Source organism: Monopterus albus, unplaced genomic scaffold (genome assembly GCF_001952655.1).
Source record: "Monopterus albus unplaced genomic scaffold, M_albus_1.0 scaffold101.1, whole genome shotgun sequence".
In the NCBI taxonomy this organism is placed as follows: Eukaryota; Metazoa; Chordata; class Actinopteri; order Synbranchiformes; family Synbranchidae; genus Monopterus; species Monopterus albus.
The window spans coordinates 1296806-1315726 of NW_018127981.1; the positions used below are offsets into that span (position 1 = coordinate 1296806).

Below are 18921 nucleotides of genomic sequence, written 5' to 3' on the forward strand. Positions count from 1 at the left end.
TTTTCATTCTTTCCGCCTGCCAATATTAGCATTAGCCAGCAAGTCTTCTCTCACAGTGGTTTTTTTTAAATGATTGATGCCTGGCTGTGCCGTTGCGTTGATTCGACGACCGTGTGTAAATGAAAACTGTGGTCTGAATGCCATTCTTCAGATGCTACTAGATGCATAATACTAGGTGTAAACAGGGTCTCTAAGGCACAATCAGCATCTATATATGGTTTAAAAATAACACACTGGACCTTTAATCTAATTTCTTAAGGATTTAATAATACCTTGAAATCATGTGAGGGGCTGAGGAATGTTTTGTTCACATAACCTAAAGGCTGCTTCTTCCATTAGAGCCAGATCATGTTTGTGATATAACACAACCTTTTCACAAGTGTTTGAGAGGATATCAGAAGTTTGGGATGTGGTCTTCCTGCAAAGGTGATGGCCATGGCAACTTACAGATTCTCTCTCTTTCTCTCCTGCCTTTCAGCCGACCCTTTGGTGGGAAGCATCGCCACACAGTACCTGACCAACAGAACAGAGCATGACAGAATAGCTAAACAGTGGACAAAGAGATACGCCACATAGACTGACCCCCCGCCCCAGACCTCCCCCTTCTTTACCGCCCTCCCCCTTCACTGTACCTCTCTACCTCTCCCACCCTTAGTTTGTCAAAGCACATTCACTAAGTGCAGCAGTACACCTGCCCTCTTACCACCTTCCTCTTCCTCTTCTTCCTTCTTCCCCACATTTTATCTACCTTTTCTGTGTAAAAGAAAAAAAAATCAAACAAAAATGTCCTTTGTTCCTTGTTGACTTGAAAGCTTCTTTTTTATACAAAGAATAGATTGGGATTTTTATTTTCCAATATCTATTGTATTGGAGAAAAAAACAGAATATTATAATTATCATACGCATTGTCCTCCAGCTATACAGTATGTATTCTTGTTTTCTTAGTGGTACCTGGAACAAACATGCAGAATATATGCTTTTACTTTCCTTGATTTTGGTTTGTTTTGTTTTTGTATTGTCATCAGTATGTTAACTGCATGGAACAGGAAGGTTTGCATCAGTGGATCCTTAATGCTTTTGAACTTCCTCTGATTTTGTTTGTACTGTATGTATTTTTTCAAAGGCTTTTGAGGCAGACCACAAAAGTATAGGTCTGCCTGTGAAAGAGGCAGGACTTGTATATTTACTGGCTACCCGCCACCTCTGCAATTGCAGAGTGGTTTTTTGTGCACTTGTATTACTGAAGCACCCAATAAAACACACTGTGGTTGGCTTGTGAGAAAACGCTCGGCTCTGTGTGGGATTTCTTTTCTGCTACAGTCCTTGCATCCTCAAATATGTCAACCTCCAGACTGCTTTTATGTCTCACCTGAGAATAAAACTTACAGCTGGAAATATCAACTCAAATATACTTATCAGGCACTGGAGCTGCGTCAGTCTGGTTTGGCATATTATGACTGCTGCCATATCTTGTAGTTTTATTGCTTGGCTCAAGGAGGTGTGATGTTCTTATCTGCCCCTTGGTCGGCAGGATAACTCACAAACTCATGAATGGATCTCCATAAAATTTAATGGATGGACAGGCTTTTAGTACAAAAAGAGGTGACTGTGTTTCGGCGGTGATCGAGATCTAGTATATCTGTTGTTAAAGGCCTGTTCAAAGTTCTGAAGTGTACAAGGTCAAATAGTCAAATTATGCTGTAGGAATTAGGCAGAACAGCATCTTGAAGTATGTAGGTTTTTCATGTAATGTTGACTACAGTTAATTTGGAATTCTTTTGTAGCCATACTAGTGGCATGGCTGTAAAGGAATGGAAATGTCAGTCTCTTGGAAATAAATTGCCATGAAATTTTCCTGGAGAGTCAATCCTAATGACTTTGGTGACTTTTCCTTTATCACCACCATGAGGCTGACATTTTTGGTTGTTACTGAAATGTCTCCATAACCACTGGATGGATTGCCATGACACATTCATGTTCATCTCTTTATCATTTGTAATACTTTCACTGATACTTTGATTCGTAACCACATGCCTGCAACTAACGACATTCTCATCAGCCTCAATTATACTGTACTTTTTGTTTAGCTGCATATTAGCAAATGTTAACATGCTAACATGCTAAACTGCGATGATGCACAATGGTAAACTTTATACCTGCATCATGTTGTTATGACCACATTAGCATGTAGCTCAAAGCACTGCTCACATGGCTGTACATTCATTCTTGTTAAACATTTGTTAACAAACAACAACATAAATAGACACATTAAGACATAAGACAAAATCCGTCCACAGGTTACACGACTGTCTGCACTATGAATACATATACGTAAATGCGTAAGTACAGTTGCTTCGTTGTAACCATGATAAAGTAAGCAAAGAATTATGATTTAGAAGTAGGACAGCTGAGAAACACAAATATTCATACCTTTAATGTTAAATATACACATGCTTATGACTTTCCAAAACACTTCTTGGCATTCTTTATCAGTCTGATGATACTGTATGCCCCAGTCACTCAGGAGAGTCTATGCTCTACCAAGGGGCCCATTACAGTGAAAGTCAAATTACTTGTCATCCAGTATAATGTAACAGTTCATTGTTTTTTAAAAGGAACTTCTGTGAAACAGAACCAAGGATGTTTAGTATTTTACAAGGGGAAAAAATCGCAAGGACTTAAATGGGAATTAGGTTTTTAATGGAGATTTATTTATTTTTTTTATAATATGAAAAGTATTCAAAACAGAAGGAATGCAGTAAAGATGTTTTTAAGCATTTGTAGTAGGATGTATTCAGGCTAATCCCATTGACCACAATATGTTTTAGCAGTATGCCATTTTTCCATTAAAAATGTGTGCTACAACTCAAGATTTTAAGCCTTTTCATCTGAACAGCTGCTGATGTGGTCCTGCTAGATTTCCATGTAAGAATGTGGTGTAAATAGCATTACAAAAGTCTGTTATAGATTTTAATGACTGTTCTGATTGTCCATTGGTGGTATGAATAAACAATAAGGTGGTCATTAGCCAGCAGGCTGTTTGCCAAACTCAAGTCTCCATGTCTGCATTAATGGGTGCTGAGATAACAAGACTGGATATACTGTATATATGCCAAAGATGGAAGGAGTAGGTTGATATGTTGCAGTAATAAAATTCTAGTCTTTGCTGGATCTTAAAGCTATATCTGCACTTTAGTGACACATTAAGGTGTGTGGCTACTGGAGCATAGATCTAGTAATTCAATTCCACTTTGAGTCATGGCATCTTGTATACAGCCTCAGTGAAGTGTGAAAATGTTTCTTCTTTTTTTAACTGGACGCATATAAAGTAAGCCTTAAAAGAGGTTTAATAGGAGCATGTGCTACTGTCAAAATATTGACACTGTAGTGTTCACAATTTGACAAGAGTAGCCTATTAACCTTTCAAACTCACATACGCACCAGTGCAAAATGTACTTATGGCTCATGTAACTGCTGCAGGACACAGTTTCCAAATCCCTTAATGTGTAATTTATTAGTAATTGCAGCAGATGCAGGTCAAATAAGCAGGTTTTGAACTGTTGGTCACACATGATGGAAGAAGAGTGCGCAATAAATTGATGACCTTTACAAAAATAGAAAGTATTCATATTAACCTCTAGAAACTGAAATTGTGTCCTTAGGCTGCTGCACAATGAATATTTTCACTGGTACTATAATAATACCTCATTAGACATGAGTGATTCTTTGATGCTTCCACAGACATGTGGCCAGTCTAAGTGGTTTTTCAGTTTCTGTGGCCACTGATGCAACAACTTAGTCATAGCTGAAGTTCATGTCAGTTACCCCCCTGAATATAGTTAACAAAACATCACATTTTCATGTAGTTTGCTTAAGTAAAAGTATTAAGCCAAACTGTGAAAACAAGTTTGAAACTAATAAGATTCCAGTAACAAGTAAAAGTACTATTAGAAAGATGTTCTGAATATATTACAGGTAAAGAATTCAGTGAATATCCCTCTGTTAATATTTTATCATTAAATTATTATTACATTATTATTATTCATATTTCAACTGCATTTTACTACTGTGGTTGGTTGATGTGGAGCTAGTTTGAACTATTCAAATGATTATTATTAAAGACTATCTGCTGATTTTATATATTTCTTTTTTTTTGTTGATGAAGCTGTTTATTGTGATAAATGCATCACAAGTGACACCTTCTTAACTGTTTGTCCAATTAACAGTCTAAACAGCATTTGTAAAGCTGGAACTGGCATTTTTACATGAAGAATGATCAAAATAGATACCAAATAATTTCGACTTGTTAATTACACTAGTTGTTTCAGCTCTATATGTACATTATAGCCTGCTGCTGGACACTGTAACAAGCCATCATACTTTGTAAGCTCTTCATAATGCAGATACAAAATCTTAAATGATAAGATAACCTAAACAGTGAAGTAGAAGTGCAATATTTGCCTCTGACATGTAGTGGAAGTATACATTTACAAAAAAGAGATACTAGAGTACAAAGTATTTGAATTGCCTAGTTAAGAGCTAAACCTACTTTTCACCCTGCTTTAGATTATCTTTAAAATTCGATGCTTTTGGGATCAGATTTTAATAATCACCTCATAAGCTAGGATAATTTTATTGTTGTCTGCAAGAGATTTATTTAACATTATTACATTTTGGTTGTCATTTATAATTTAGTTTTTTGATTCAACATTAAACTCAAAGTTCACATGTTCGACCTCCTGTTGCAACCACATGTACTGTCAGTGAGCCAGATGTAGAAGATGTGGCTAATGTTATGTCGGTTAAATTATATGTATTTATGTCAGTTAATGTGTACGAACCACAGATGCGTAGACTGTTCGGTTTCCAGAGCAGGACCGGTGCTGTTCAGCCCACTGTAGCCGCAGTACGCTACTTCCGTTCCGCAGAGGGCGACAGGCACCAGCCAGCCGAGACTGTGGCGGAGGTCCAGACATAATCAGACTGGGTAAGTTTTATTAGCGAGCAAAATGTGTGGTTTAAAGCAAATATCTCACAGTAGTCAAAATATACTAGTCGGTCTGCTGCATGTGTGTGTTTGTGTGAAGCTGAAGGTCAGTTTGTCGGTATACACACGCTGAAAAAACGAGAAACAAACAACACAGTCGCGATTAGTTGGTCGCACGGAAAAGCGGCTCCGACTATGTGCTGGAATGGATTTGTTCCTGTGACTCTCTAACGCATTTCATGCTCCGTTGCTACGTTTAGCTTTGAAATACATCTTTGTACGCCCGGTTTCATTATACATAACCACAGAGTTATGAGGAATAAGCAAGGCAACCGACGTCTGAATGTGTACCCAGTTGTCGGTTCACTTGCAAAGGATGCTTAGGAAGCTGGTTTCACCCCCCACGCCGTTCCAAGAAGTAGTCGTATTCCCGAAGTCGTTGGGCCCAAGTGTTTGTTGCCAATTAGTTTAGGAGGGAGGGGGGCAACTGTTAGCAGGTAACGTTAGCACTAGCTTTATGTATGGAATTAGGGTATTGGTGTTCGGGGGAGTACTACTGTTGTCAACAAATTGATTTACATTTGTTATCACTTTACTACATAGCAGTCTTAAATGGAGTTGACGGTTCTGAAATGGTTAAGGTCACTGCGTGCGGGTGTTAACTGCGCGTTTAGCTAGCTAGTCGGCTAACGGCAGTTAGCTAACGTAAAATAAAACGGAGCAGCTAACGGCTCTGTTAGCGCCCCCTCCAGCACATGAACGTGCTGTTGCAGCGACGAGTGGAGCAGTAATTAACCTGACAATGACTCTAAATATACAGCTAATATTTACACATAGTGTTTACTCAGATCTCCAGTAGTTACTTGCCCTTCATCCAAATAATTAAGGTGGATTTCGGACTCTGTCACACGAACAGGGTACTTTACACACCTGAGTATAAATAAGCACAGGTGTGTCAGGGTTTCTGCCCAAAGTGCAATTTAAGACTTTTTAATACTATCTGAATGCAGTGTAACCTAACACTTATTTCACAGAAACACAGAGAAAGTATGAAAGCCAGCAGGGATGATGTAGCCTAGAATTACCAAGACCACGAATTTGACGTTTAATATAACAGTTTTACTCCAGCTGCATATAACAGTGATGATAATGATGTTCACTTTATTTGGCCAAGTATGTTATACACACAAGGAATTTGTCCCCAGTACAGAACCAAGGCAGCCACAACTCACACACGCTGCCCTGGCCATCAAGGGAAACTTGATGTGTTGCCCTAGGACACTTTGACATGTGGACTGCAGGCCCCATGAATCGAACCTCCAACCTTCTGGTTGGGAGCCACAACTGCCCCTAAAATGTATAGTAATAGAATTAATTGGCTAATCCTTAAACATGACAAAGATTATAATACTTTTTTGTGAAAAAAATGGAATCACTGCTTTTTAAGGCGTTTCAACCCTTCAAGTACAAACGTATGGGCATTCATAAGGTTACTTCTTTTTTTTTTTTGTGAACAGAACTAAATCAAACCCCTGCAGCAGATAGACAATAAAAATGGCCTTTTCTTCACATTAATTGTTGCTTCTTTTTTTTTTTTCCTTTTATTAACTTAAAGACCTGCCAAGGGTGTACCCCGCCTTTTGCCCGATGCTGGCTGGGATACATTTTTCCAGCTCAAACTTTTGCATACAGCTGTGTGTTTACTCTACCAGCTCTTGTGGCCTCAGCTGCTTATGAAACATGAAAATGACACCTTACAAATAATGAAAGTTGCTTCTAAGTTCTGAACCTTTAGCTTCTGTGACCACTTGTAGCACAGTGTGCTTTGGATAGAAATCACTATGAAACAGCTGCATCTCTCACAGCTGTGGTGTCCCTTAGGGATAATCACCTTTATGATTAGGACACTTCAACATGTGGACTTCAGGCACCAAGATTCGAACCTTCAACCTTCCAGTTGGGAGACAACTGCTCTACCCACTGCACCACTGTCACCTCTATATAAATATATTTAAAAAAAGCCCTGTCAGAGTAATTGTCTCATCTGCACAGAACTACACGTCCCTGAGTGGACTTGAACCACTAACCTTTCGGTTAACAGCCGAGATCACTTATATTCTGTGTCGCTTTATGGCTCAGGTTCCAGCTCTTTTCCAACCCAAACCGGTATGTCGGATGAGGATTCCCGTGCCAGCACCAGCTCTTCCTCATCGCCACCTTCCTCCAGCCAAACCAGACAGAGGGACACACCTTGCAAGAAGAAACGGGAGAGCAAAGCCAGCATGAGCAAGACCTCCAAACTGCTTTCCACCAGCACCAAAAGGTAAAAATAAAACCCCAGACTGTGTAGTGATGAATCACTTGCTATATTTGAATGTGTCTCAGGAAACATCTCTTCTAATGTTTTCTGTGAGAAGAAAGGCACATGACAAAATACCACTTTTATCAGTAATCTAAACAGCTGTGCATTTTTTGGTTTCTTGCACAGAGAAATCGACAAATGTACACAAATATGACACTCCCTTGAGATGGGGCTGGACAAAAATCTGAAACATCAATGGTAAATTTCAGAAGAACAAGCTAGTGCCTCAACTCAGCATCATGGTTTGTTAGTTATATAGGAAGAAATCCATTATAAAATGAACATGTGCTAATTTCTTCTTAACAGCTGTTTCAACAGGCCATGATGTTGGTGTCCACAAGATACATCGCGTTTAAAATGTGCAACACTAAGCTTCCTTGTTCTCTTCTGGGAAAATAACACCATCTCTCACACTTGTGATCTTATTACAACTTTGATTATTGTTCTCCTTTTACATGGTTGGAGGACACTGTATGACGTTTATGTGATGATTGTGTTTGTTGGAGGAATTCTGTGATTATGCAGTTTCTCCACTGATTTTGGTTTCTTCTTGTGCAGGATTCAAAAAGAGCTGGCCGACATCACACTGGACCCTCCGCCAAACTGCAGGTGGGTGTCATTTTTGTTTTCTCTTCAGTGGTGTGCTCATCAGGAGTGCTCTGATCCCACTGACTGGTGTAGGTGCTTAGTTTGTCACCAGCCAGCTGTTTGATATTCTTCTGTTGAAGGGGGCGGGTGTCTTCTTGCTCCCCTGAAATCTGAGTTGCAAACATGCACAGGCAAACTAAATGTGTGATGCCACAAACCTGACAGCCAGTCGTGGTTCACCTGCAAATGTGTGCAGATTTCAGGAGTGTGCTGAGAAACCTGAAACCTCTGATCTCAGAGCAGCCAGAACTTCCACAACCAGGAGTAGGAGCGAAAGTTTTATCTATGCTGGAGTGCACAGTTTTGGGATGTAAACCAGACCCTGGAGCTTCTTTTCACCATTTATATAATTACTATTTAACATTATGACATGGTATGAGACATGACCCTTTGCTGGGTTATTACATTTGACTCCCTTGTTGTAGCCTCACTGAGTGCTAGCGGTTAGCCTGCTGCTAACCTACTTTATCTGGGCAGGAGCAGTGGTGGTGGGCTCATTTGCATGTATTTGAATATTTATGACCCCTGGAACTCACAATGAGGGGCAAATTCCAGAGGTGTTTTTTAAGCCCCTGTCAGAGGTTTAACTTTAAAAAAAAAATTTAAGAGGGAAAACCACATTACACTATACATTTTTCATGGCACAAAGAAATGTTTACCCCTTTGGCAGATCTTTTTTTGCAAACGTGTGCTCATACATCAGTCTGAAGGTCAAACATCCAAGTGGAGTAACATGAATAAAGTGTAATTTTTGAGTGGAGGGAGACAAAACTGTGACCAAGGTATGAACTGAACAGGACTGACCCCCAACCCCCAAAATGAACCATTCTTACACTAAAGATTTCTGTTTCATCCACTGGTGAATTGTCCTACACCAGATTTTCTCTTTTCTGTTTTTTACAGCTAGCTAGCTCAGTGAATGATAGTAAAGAGAATATTTCTGGGGGTTGGAGTGTTGGTTGGACACAACAGGCAATCTGAATCTGTTATGGGAAATTTTGATAAACAGCCTTCACTATTTTCTGATATTTTGCAGACCAATTTTATTTATTGGAAACCTCATCTACAGCTGAATTGATAATGAAAAAAAATCATTGGTTGCAGCCCTAAATTCTTTTAGTATTTTACATGCGAATCTGAGCAGGGCTGACTGGTCTGCAGCTGTGAATATAAAGATGATCCCTAAAACCGGATGATCTGGGTTCAGCCCACGTTTCAGCATGCCTCCTCCCTTCTGCAGTATCTTGAGGCAAACCACTGAAGCCGTCTTTGCTCCAGGCTGCTGTTCTGCAGCTGAGCCTCACCTGTGACCTCCCTGTGAAGGGAGAAGATAAAAAAAAAGAACTTCTCCTATAATGGGTTAGTAGATCAAACACATCGCCTCAGGCCACAGAGCTTCTGAAAAGTGAACACTGTCTGGATGTTTGCTGCTAAATGAAATAAAAGCAAGTGTTGTTTATTCACAGCCTCAAAAGTGCAGTGTTTCTTGACTCTCTCAGGTGTAAAAACATGGTAAAAAAATTGTATCATATCAGTCACTACAAATTGAAGAAATGCAGCAATTTGAAAGAAAACAGCAAACCTTATTTATACAGTTACTTAAACCATATGTGTATACAGTTACTTAAACCATATGTGTATATGTATTTAATTTTCCCCCTCTTGGCTGACTATGATGATGTTCTTGGATAAATTACCACCTTAAATCATGGATTAAGGAGGGATGGCTGCAGCTTATTGTTCTGACACTGAAGGACAACAGCAGCGTGGGTTTAGCAACAGGCTTGGGCCATTTAGATACATTTACAATGGTCCACTTACTCATGACGGCTTAAACTACAGCCTGCCTGAGCATATGATGGAATAAAAGCCACATTTAATTGAGTACCTTGTATTATATTCTAATATATCTAATGTAATAACTTAATGTTCTGAATGTGAAAGTAGACTGAACCTAGTTATTGAAGTGGAGGGAAACACATTTGCATTGTAGTGATATTAATCAAACTGAAGTCATGAGATTCACATTTCATTTTTCTACTTTTAATGTTAATTTGTAGAAACAGTTATTAATAGTCCCAGCAGCAGTGTTAGGACCGCTATGGCATTGTTTTGGTTAATGAAATTAGGGCTGCCACTGATGATTATTTTCTGTATTGATTAATCTGCTCCTTACTGTGCCGCGTAATTGATTAGAATTTTTTAAAATTTCTGTTATAATTTCCCCAGAGCCCAAAGTGCTGTCTTGTTTTGCCTGAGCAACAGTCCAAACCCCAGAGATATTCAGCTTAGTTTCATATGTTACAGCAACAAATTCTCAGATTAAAGAAGCAGATTTTTGCATTAAAAGGTTACTGAAATTATTAAATACCAGAACAAGTAGAACGTGCTTTATATTGATCAGTTAATCTAGCAACTAATTTCTTAGCCATATGTGAGATGAAACCATGTCACAAATAAAAATGCATAGAGTTATGATAGAGCTTGTTGTACTTGAAGTGAAATAGTTTGAACTGCAGGCAGAAGCAGAGCCTATTTCGAACATCTCAGCTGTCTGATGATGTTAGTAAGTGTGAATACATTTCACTGTGCAGATATGGCTGCTGCCCAGCTGTGTGGAAATATTGTGCAGCTTTAATGTACGGAAAAGGCTTATTTACACTGGTTTCTGTAACTGAATGTGATGTAGATCAGACAGCCTGTGTCCTGTATGTAAATCATAAATGCAGAGAACAATATGCTGGTGTTTTGTGGCAGAGTGCGTTGGAACAGTTAGTTGTGTTATTATCAGTAGAAACAGCCACTTGAAAGTCAGAGCCTTAGATGTTGTGAAAGTTTTCATTGGTCACATTTCTAGTCGTATCTTTTACCTCCCAGTCAATTAGGCCAGACTCTGCTCTTTGGATCTTCTCTTTGTCATGGTTGGAACTGAAATGCTCCCAAACATCTGTGTCAACGTTAATCAAAAAAAAAAAAGAGCACAGCAGAGTGCAACCCCCCACCCCCTCCACGGGAGTGTGGATCAATGCTATTAGACCTTGTACCTATTGCCCCCAAGGGGCTAAAGACCACATGTTCTGCATGTAGGGGAGGGTGAACGTTGGATTGCTTTGAGGAGAAATCAATACAGATTACAGATCATGACGCATAGACAGATCACTGGGGATTCATCTGAACTGAAATGTCTTTTGAATGATGCATAGGGGGAAAAGACACTTTACATTTAAGGGGAAAACAGACATTTTTATGAGCATTAATCTGCAGAAATTTCCTGTTTCTCTATTACAGTTCCTTTTCCCTCACAACCATTGCTGTAGTATTTATGTGTTAATTTTGGTGGAATTTCCTTTTCAATGACATGAAAAGCAGAACTTAAATGGAAGGTGGTGTTTAAGCTGCTTACTGAAGACAGACAGTGCAGCGCCCACATACTCCAGTGTGCTGCCAGGAAGTTTGATGCACACACAGTACATGAATGACTCTGTGACTTTCATACTGTTATACACACTGCATTGATTCCTCCATTGATGTAGATCCATTTATTTGCAGCAGTACACAATCTACACTGATATATTGACCATCCTCCTCAGTGTGTGGGTGTCTTTTGTCTTTCAGTCTTTCCCCTGACTTCATTATGTATCTGCTGTGTGCATTTTTTGTTTGTAGGCGAGATTTACTTTGTAATGGCAGTGTGTTTGTTTTCCTTGGTGGTGTTTTTCTTCTGCAACATTGCTGATGAGACCGTGTGATGTAACATGTAAATACAGTTAACAAACAGAGACCAGAACAAACTGATTCTCTGAAATGTGAAATATGCATCACAGTGTGCAGTAGCAAGTAAATCTATAGGAGTTTCAAGCACTGGAAAAAAGAAACTGAAATGGAAATGCACATATTTTACTCTGATTACTATGGATTGATCACCAGGAAATATTATTCCTGTATGGTTGTTGCATCATCCCGTCCTATTAGTGACATTCATTTTTTACTTTTGATGCCTCTGCCTGCAGTGCTGGTCCGAAAGGCGACAACATCTACGAGTGGAGGTCAACCATCCTGGGACCACCAGGCTCTGTATATGAGGGAGGTGTCTTCTTCCTGGACATCGCCTTCACACCTGACTATCCCTTCAAGCCCCCCAAGGTACTGACATTAGTACTACACAACCAGGAGGTGTCAGTGGGCACTCAGTTTGAAAACAGCTCATTTGGTTTATAATGCCATAAGACGGCTTTACAGCTGTGATAATGGCACCAACTGATGTGTCCTGGCTTGGTTTTAAAAATAACCAGACAGAATGGGAGAAGCGAAGTAAAAAACACTTGACAGGTGCAATACATGGCTTCACCAGAGGTACTGTGACAAGTCAGACAAAACCTAAATTACATTATGCACAAATCCATTAGCCTGACCTTAGTGAACTGCAGAAATCTGGCTGTTTTCTGACTCACTGTACTCCTGTATAAGAAAGTGTTTTTTGTTTTTTTACTTACAATCAAGGTTGGCTTTGAAAAATGTTGCCTAAAGGAAAGGTATGGTGTTTTTCTATATTTCTCATCAACAAAACCCATGAAAGGACCAAAACCAACAACATGACATCATTTCCAACTTGCCTGCCTTGTTTGTGGAGCCAACTTAACTCAATTCTGAAAACAAGAGGAAAAAAAGACAGCCTGGCCTTGTTGCTTTTATCAAACATTACTGAAACTGGAGTAAAGTTTACTGTTTAAAGATGCAGGGTTGTTGCTCTGGTGAGTATTTACCGCAGCACGATGGCGTTTGTCAACTCGGGCACAGAGAATAACTTATTGTTGGTTTTTGGTTATTTAATGGGGTTTGTTGAGGACAGGAAACGGGCTGGACCGGAATAGCCGACTATTCTGATATTTGTTCGTTGGATAGGTAATCTGTTCTCAGTTTTAGTATTCAAATGTTTGAATAATAACTGGCTCCAGAACTAATTTTCAGTGGCACTGCAGCGACACGATGTCATATAAAGAGGTTTACATTTTAGCAATACATGTACATATGTCTAATGTTGTTTGTAGCTGATGTATCTTCAGTAACACAAGCTAATTACACAGAGGAACGTTTTTCCCAGTAATACTGTTACAATACTGATGTTCCGGCCACTATCGCACCGCATTCAATGTTACATACTTGACACTTAACGTAATATGGTGACCATGAGGAAGAAAGCCACATCTGTGTTAAATTTTAGTCCTTTGGATGCTTTTAGTGCTCTCCATCTCCAACATGCCAAAGCGATGTTAACCCTGGTTTTGCCTCGTTGTTTGTTATACTCTTTCTGTGCTACAGAACCCGGCCTCTAGGGTCTAACAGCTCTGCTCCCATTCTGGGTTGTACCTGCACAGGGAGCCTCCATGGTCCGTCTTTGAATTGAGCCACGCTGGTTTGAAAAATGCATCTCATAACCTCGGATCAGTCGGGGCAAGAAGTGCAGTGCAGATTTTAACAACACAGGGCCTGAAGATAGCAGAGGGGGATGGGGGGTTAGTACAGCAGGGACAAAACACTTCTAGACATTTTTTTTTTTTTTTTTACCTGATTTATCCAAATTTGTGCTAAATCTTAGTTAATGCAGCTTTAAAAACTCCAATCCAAGCTGGGATGTAGCTTTGTCTAAGTCAAAGCTACATATGAAGTGTTGTCTTTATTGCGTGCACCTGCAGTGTTGATTCTTCATGTAGAACGACACCAACGCACAGAAACATCCAATTTCCAGCTGAGTTTCCACAGCTCACTTGTTCCAAAATAATGTTTTCAGTGTCATATCAGTACATTTACTGTAAATAAATCACATGCTGTCACTGCCTGCCAGTGTAGTGATAACTAAATGAGAAGTTTATATTAATATTTTTGTGAAAGCAGAAGTCACGACACCTGGAAGAAGTAGTGATCTTTTCAAGATCAGGTTTCCTGGCATGTTGAAGTTCCTCTTTCCAGCCACCAGGGGGCTTTGGCCTCCTGCACAGATCAAACCTGCAGGAGGGAGCCTTCACAGATTCTGTTAATATCACACAAAGTAATTATCCTCCAGTATATACATTATTTAATTTAAATGTATCAATACTTGTCAAGATGGAAATTCATATTTAGGGCTTGCAAACATAATGACTGCCAAGTACTTGCAGTTTACAGCAAAAATGAGCATTACACCTGATAACTTATATTGTTTGCTTGTAGTTTGAGTTGTAACGATTGGTCAAAAGAAAATGACTGGTGGCTATTTTAATAAAATTAAATCATTTGTCAAGAAAAAGTGCCAAATATGATGGTTTCTGCTTCTCAAAAGTGAAAATGAGTTGTTGTCTTGACACTAGATTAAATTGATTATTTTGGGGATTGTTGGTGCTCTGGGATGTCGTTTGGAATTTTTCAGATGTGAGGTTTTATAGACCAAATGTTTAATCAAAAAAATAATCAGCAGATTAATAGAGAATGAAAAGAGTCATTAGTTGCAGCCATAGTTTTAGTGCATTTGTCATAGTAAAATCTGAGAACAAACGGTGTTTGGAAACATTGCTGTACCATGACTGTGAACCTCAGTTTGTGGGTGGGCAGGGGCTAGTATTATTCATGTTGTCAGGATGTGAATATGTTTACACAGTCACATTGTGGGGACTCGACATCTTTGAGGACAAAAAAGCAAGTCCCTAAATTATAAATTGTTACATTTTAAAGTGACAACTTCATTTAAGGTTAGGGTCAGACTCCAGGAAATGAGTGCATGTTAATGTAATGTCCCTGAAGTGATGGCAACACATCTCATGCTGTGTGTGTGTGTGTGTGTGTGTGTGTGTGTGCGCGCATGTGTACAGGTAACCTTTCGTACGAGGATTTATCACTGCAACATCAACAGTCAGGGGGTGATCTGTCTGGACATCCTGAAGGACAACTGGAGCCCAGCCCTCACCATCTCCAAGGTCCTGCTGTCCATCTGCTCCCTGCTCACAGACTGTAACCCAGGTACGACCAAGAGCACTGATAAAAGCTGGTTGATTTCTTTGGCCGTGGAGCTGTAACATGCAAGTCACCAGTTAGGTTTTTTAAGTTAAACATTCTGCAATAAACAACTAACATAAGTGTCACTCTTGTTATCCTCATGCATCAGAAAGTAGCGCCTGTCTGCAGCAGGATGCAGTGTAGCAAAACTGATTTTTCACTGTGTGAAGCATCACATATATGAGCGAGGGGGAGGGTGACAGGAGAAGAAGAACATTTTAATTTTAATTTTAAGTGTGAGGCATGGTTTCAGATGTGATTTGAAAAATCCTTCTCATTAGATGCCATCTAAATGCTATTTTCACAGGTTTACAAACCAACAGGAATATTAAAACCCTTGCCTTGTAAGGGCCGCCACATTGACAGGAAACTCAGCTTCATCTGGACATCCTGTTCTAGCTTATAAATACACTTTACAAAAGTTACTCCTAAAAGACCGCTTTTTGAAACAAGTGTGTTGACGCAATGAAACTTTTATTCACATTTCAGTTTACCATTATAGCAGGACACCTTTTACTGATTTTACTGTGGCATCTAAAATGAAAAGGATTGACTGCAAACGATAAGAGCCAAATGTTTAACTGAACAAAAAATGCGTTTGCTGAAGACAATTTGTGACAGATTTAAGCTCTTTGGGGTCTTTTTCTCTTTCTGGTTTTCCGCGCACAGATGAAGTTAACTTGATCTGTTTTTTCTGTTCAGCTGATCCCCTTGTGGGAAGCATCGCCACACAGTACACGACTAACAGAGCGGAACATGACCGAACAGCCAAACAGTGGACAAAGCGATATGCCACATAAACCCACAGAGGATGGCGGTGGGGGGAGCAGGAGTGGGGGACTCTGGGTGGTCTGTGTTGGGGGGTTATTTCTATCTCAGATTTTTAGTACTTTATTGTCTGGTATATTTTTTGCTTCCTGATTAAGTTATCTCTGCAAAAATGGTAATAAAGGAACACAATGGAAAGGAAGTCTTGTCTGCCTGCTACTGTTTTTCCTACATTGTTGAATGAAGGGTGGATTCTACAAACACGTTGTGGCTGTAAGCAGATATTCAGTAAGTTTTATACATCTGTCAGCAGCTGTTACTCCACATCATGAAACAATATAGTAAAACAGTTGTAATATAACGTCAGTTATAATTTCTACGAAGAAAAATGGTGGAGATTAAACACTCAGTTGTCAGTTTAAGTACACCAAGCTAAAACTAATGTGGTCGGATAAAACAGTCCTGCAACAAATCCTCCTGCCCGTGGTATAGATGATGGATGGGTAGGCTAAATCAACACGTCTCTGAACATTATCACTGTCATCAAGGGAGGATTTACTATAGGACTGTTTTAGCTTGGTGTACCTAATAACCTGATAGTACATGCAGCTCTAAGGAGGTAACATCTAAACTTAAATCCTTGTATCTGGTTAAAACTAATTTATACTGCATTGTAAACAAATGATTAAATCTTTGTATGGAGTTACTTCAAGGTTCAAAAACTCTCGAGCGCCACAAGTTGAAAAAGTCGTATGCCTTCACCTTTCTGGATTCTCCACAAAACACAAGACAAAGGTGAGAAACGCTTGATACATCATATCAAAGCAGCACCATTGATGCCAAATCTATGTCAGTGACTGTCACTTCGAGCTGGGAGATGGATTTTATGACCGTTTTCCCAGTTTATAAATGCAGACATCTGCATAACTCCACATTAATTGACTAGAGCGATGCTGAATATTTCCTAGCCTGCGTGTTGCTACATTTTTCTTATCAGTTTTTTAGTCTGTACAAGTGTATCCTCTCACCAAAGCAGGATTACTAATTTAGCTGAGTAAGTAGTCACCAGGAAATGGCCACCAACAGCTGTAGACTTCACTCTACTCCAGTTTCAACCATGAACGTCATAAACCTTGTTTGTCACTCCCTTCACACAACATCAGTGAAGGTGTTGGATGTGCTACAGAAACATGACACCTGAAGGCATTTAATGGCAGTGACCTCCATTTAACTCAAATCTTCCTACATCATGTAGAGCAGCCAAGGCAACAAAAGCTTTTCTCTCGGCCTGCTGGCAAATCTTGTTTCCAACTCTGCATCTCGTCTCTGTAAAGCAAGACCCACCTTGCCCTGTGACGTACAGTATGTACGTCCATTTACATGTTGGCTGTAAGATAACTATTTCAGGTGAATATACTGCTAGTTTTCACCAGAGGTGTGCAGATCTCGGAGTGGTGGAACAAACCTGTCCTCAGCTGTCATCACAGGAGATGCTAGATCTGCATTTTGAGAAAACAATGTTCAGTGTGAGGAGGTAACAAAAATGTTCTTTGCTGCAATGTAAATACTTAATGTTGACCTGGCGCAGTTGATTTTGTATGATGCAGAACTGTTGGGAAATGTATTTTTAAGATGGTTATTGATAATGCAGTAGTTTTGTGCACAGCAAAATTCAGTAGACAAACTGCTGCATACACAACTATTATAGAGCAACTACTGAAAACGTTACAGGATAAAGGTTTTTTTTTTATAGATGGTAGATTTTGATGGATTGAAAGAAACTGTCAAATACAGTTTTAAGAGATTTAGCTGGATGCTCAGGGGAGCTGGGGACACACAGGGGGGAGGGAGATCCACAGGAAGCACTCTGGTGTAAAAACCAGAATTAAGGTGTAAAACCAAATGTTGCTCAGTCAACCTCCACTGCGTGACAAGGGTATGTCTGACAGAATTTCTGAATTGTGACTGATTCTCTGCTTTACCTTTAAACTTAGGAGATGAATCTCACCCAACTGGATGTTTAAAAACAAGTCAGGTGACATTCTAGATTCTTTTTATTTTCAACAAACCAAAACTAACAACGAAATAATCCTACTAACAGTTACTATTAGGCTTATTCATCTGTGCTGAGTTGACCAACAACTATTAGCAACACATCAGTGAGTCACACTGTTGCAATTCAATATGATGAGCCCTGTAGTTTTACTTTGGATCAACCCCACATACACCATCTTGCTGCTTCAAATACCAAATCTGTGACTGAAAATAGCCCCGACAAATACGCTGCTTACTCTACTCATACTACAGGAATGTACTGGCTCCAGGCCGGCGCCACATACAGGATACTGACTAATTCTTAAAATCTCATTTTCAAGAGAGAGTTGGCCAAAAGGGCTTCATCAAAACTTTGTTACAAATAAAACAAAAGCAAGATCACACACTCTACAAGAGAAGCTGTGCTCCTGTCAGGCAGTCACCAAACTGAAAAGAAAATGTAGCTGATACTTAGCATCTGGGGTGTTTAGGCCTTTGTTGCACAGAGGTGAAATATTACCTCTCTGATTGTTTTTAAAACACTGACATGGTCTTGATGATCATACTGTATGTCCTGAGTTACTCCACTAACTTTGGCCACACAGCTACACCCACTACAGTTGTATAAGAATAATTAATACACGTTGTTTTTAAGATTTTTTTGTTCTCCATTTGTTCTAATAATCTTCCTAAGAAATGGCTTTTTCTGAGACGTAGTGACTTATTTTTGGAAAGCAAAGTAGCCAAAGTTAACAGTTAAATTACAGCTGGTTTTATGTTAATAACAAATCCCAAACTTGATTAAGATAAACTACTCTGTTCACCAAGTGTAAATATTGATCACTGACATTTGCATGAGTCATTCACAATTTAGGTACAGGGTGTAGTTTGGGTTGTGAGATCTAAATATGATTTACAATACTGAAGCATAAAAACGCCACTTTATTACAAGTAACTGAAATGAATGACAGCAAATCTCAGGGCACAGTAGTCTGACAACTGTATCAGCTGCCAGTTAGAAGACAACCTGCGTCAAGTGAATCTGGTTTTGAAAGGCTTCTGATGGAGCACACTGTGCTTTCCTGAGTGATCCAGT

At 39.4% G+C, this 18921-nt stretch overlaps 2 protein-coding genes across 4 annotated transcripts in view; both read left to right on the forward strand.

Moving 5' to 3' along the window:
* ube2e2 (ubiquitin-conjugating enzyme E2E 2) overlaps positions 1–1284 on the forward strand; it is a 24310-nt gene extending 23026 nt beyond the window's left edge. For all 3 annotated transcript variants that reach the window (XM_020609707.1, XM_020609706.1, XM_020609708.1), the window contains exon 6: positions 479–1284. In XM_020609707.1, the coding sequence (XP_020465363.1) occupies positions 479–576 (98 nt within the window). In that variant the 3' untranslated portion in view covers positions 577–1284. The remainder of the gene's footprint in view (positions 1–478) is intronic.
* Positions 1285–4833: 3549 nt separating this feature from the next.
* Positions 4834–16007, forward strand: LOC109965601 (ubiquitin-conjugating enzyme E2 E1-like). Its single transcript, XM_020609751.1, has 6 exons — positions 4834–4987; positions 7127–7310; positions 7908–7958; positions 12008–12140; positions 14840–14987; positions 15726–16007. Exons 2-6 carry the CDS (start codon positions 7156–7158, stop codon positions 15821–15823), a joined length of 585 nt encoding a protein of 194 aa, XP_020465407.1. The 5' UTR covers positions 4834–4987; positions 7127–7155; the 3' UTR covers positions 15824–16007.
* Positions 16008–18921: the final 2914 nt, after the last annotated feature.

Bases quoted from the DNA above. Each gene is read 5' to 3' on its own strand.
- LOC109965601 (XM_020609751.1), top strand. From the start codon at position 7,156: ATGTCGGATGAGGATTCCCGTGCCAGCACCAGCTCTTCCTCATCGCCA. The intron at 7,311-7,907 runs GTAAAAATAAAA...CTTCTTGTGCAG, and splicing joins CTTTCCACCAGCACCAAAAG to GATTCAAAAAGAGCTGGCCG. The intron at 14,988-15,725 runs GTACGACCAAGA...TTTTCTGTTCAG, and splicing joins GCTCACAGACTGTAACCCAG to CTGATCCCCTTGTGGGAAGC.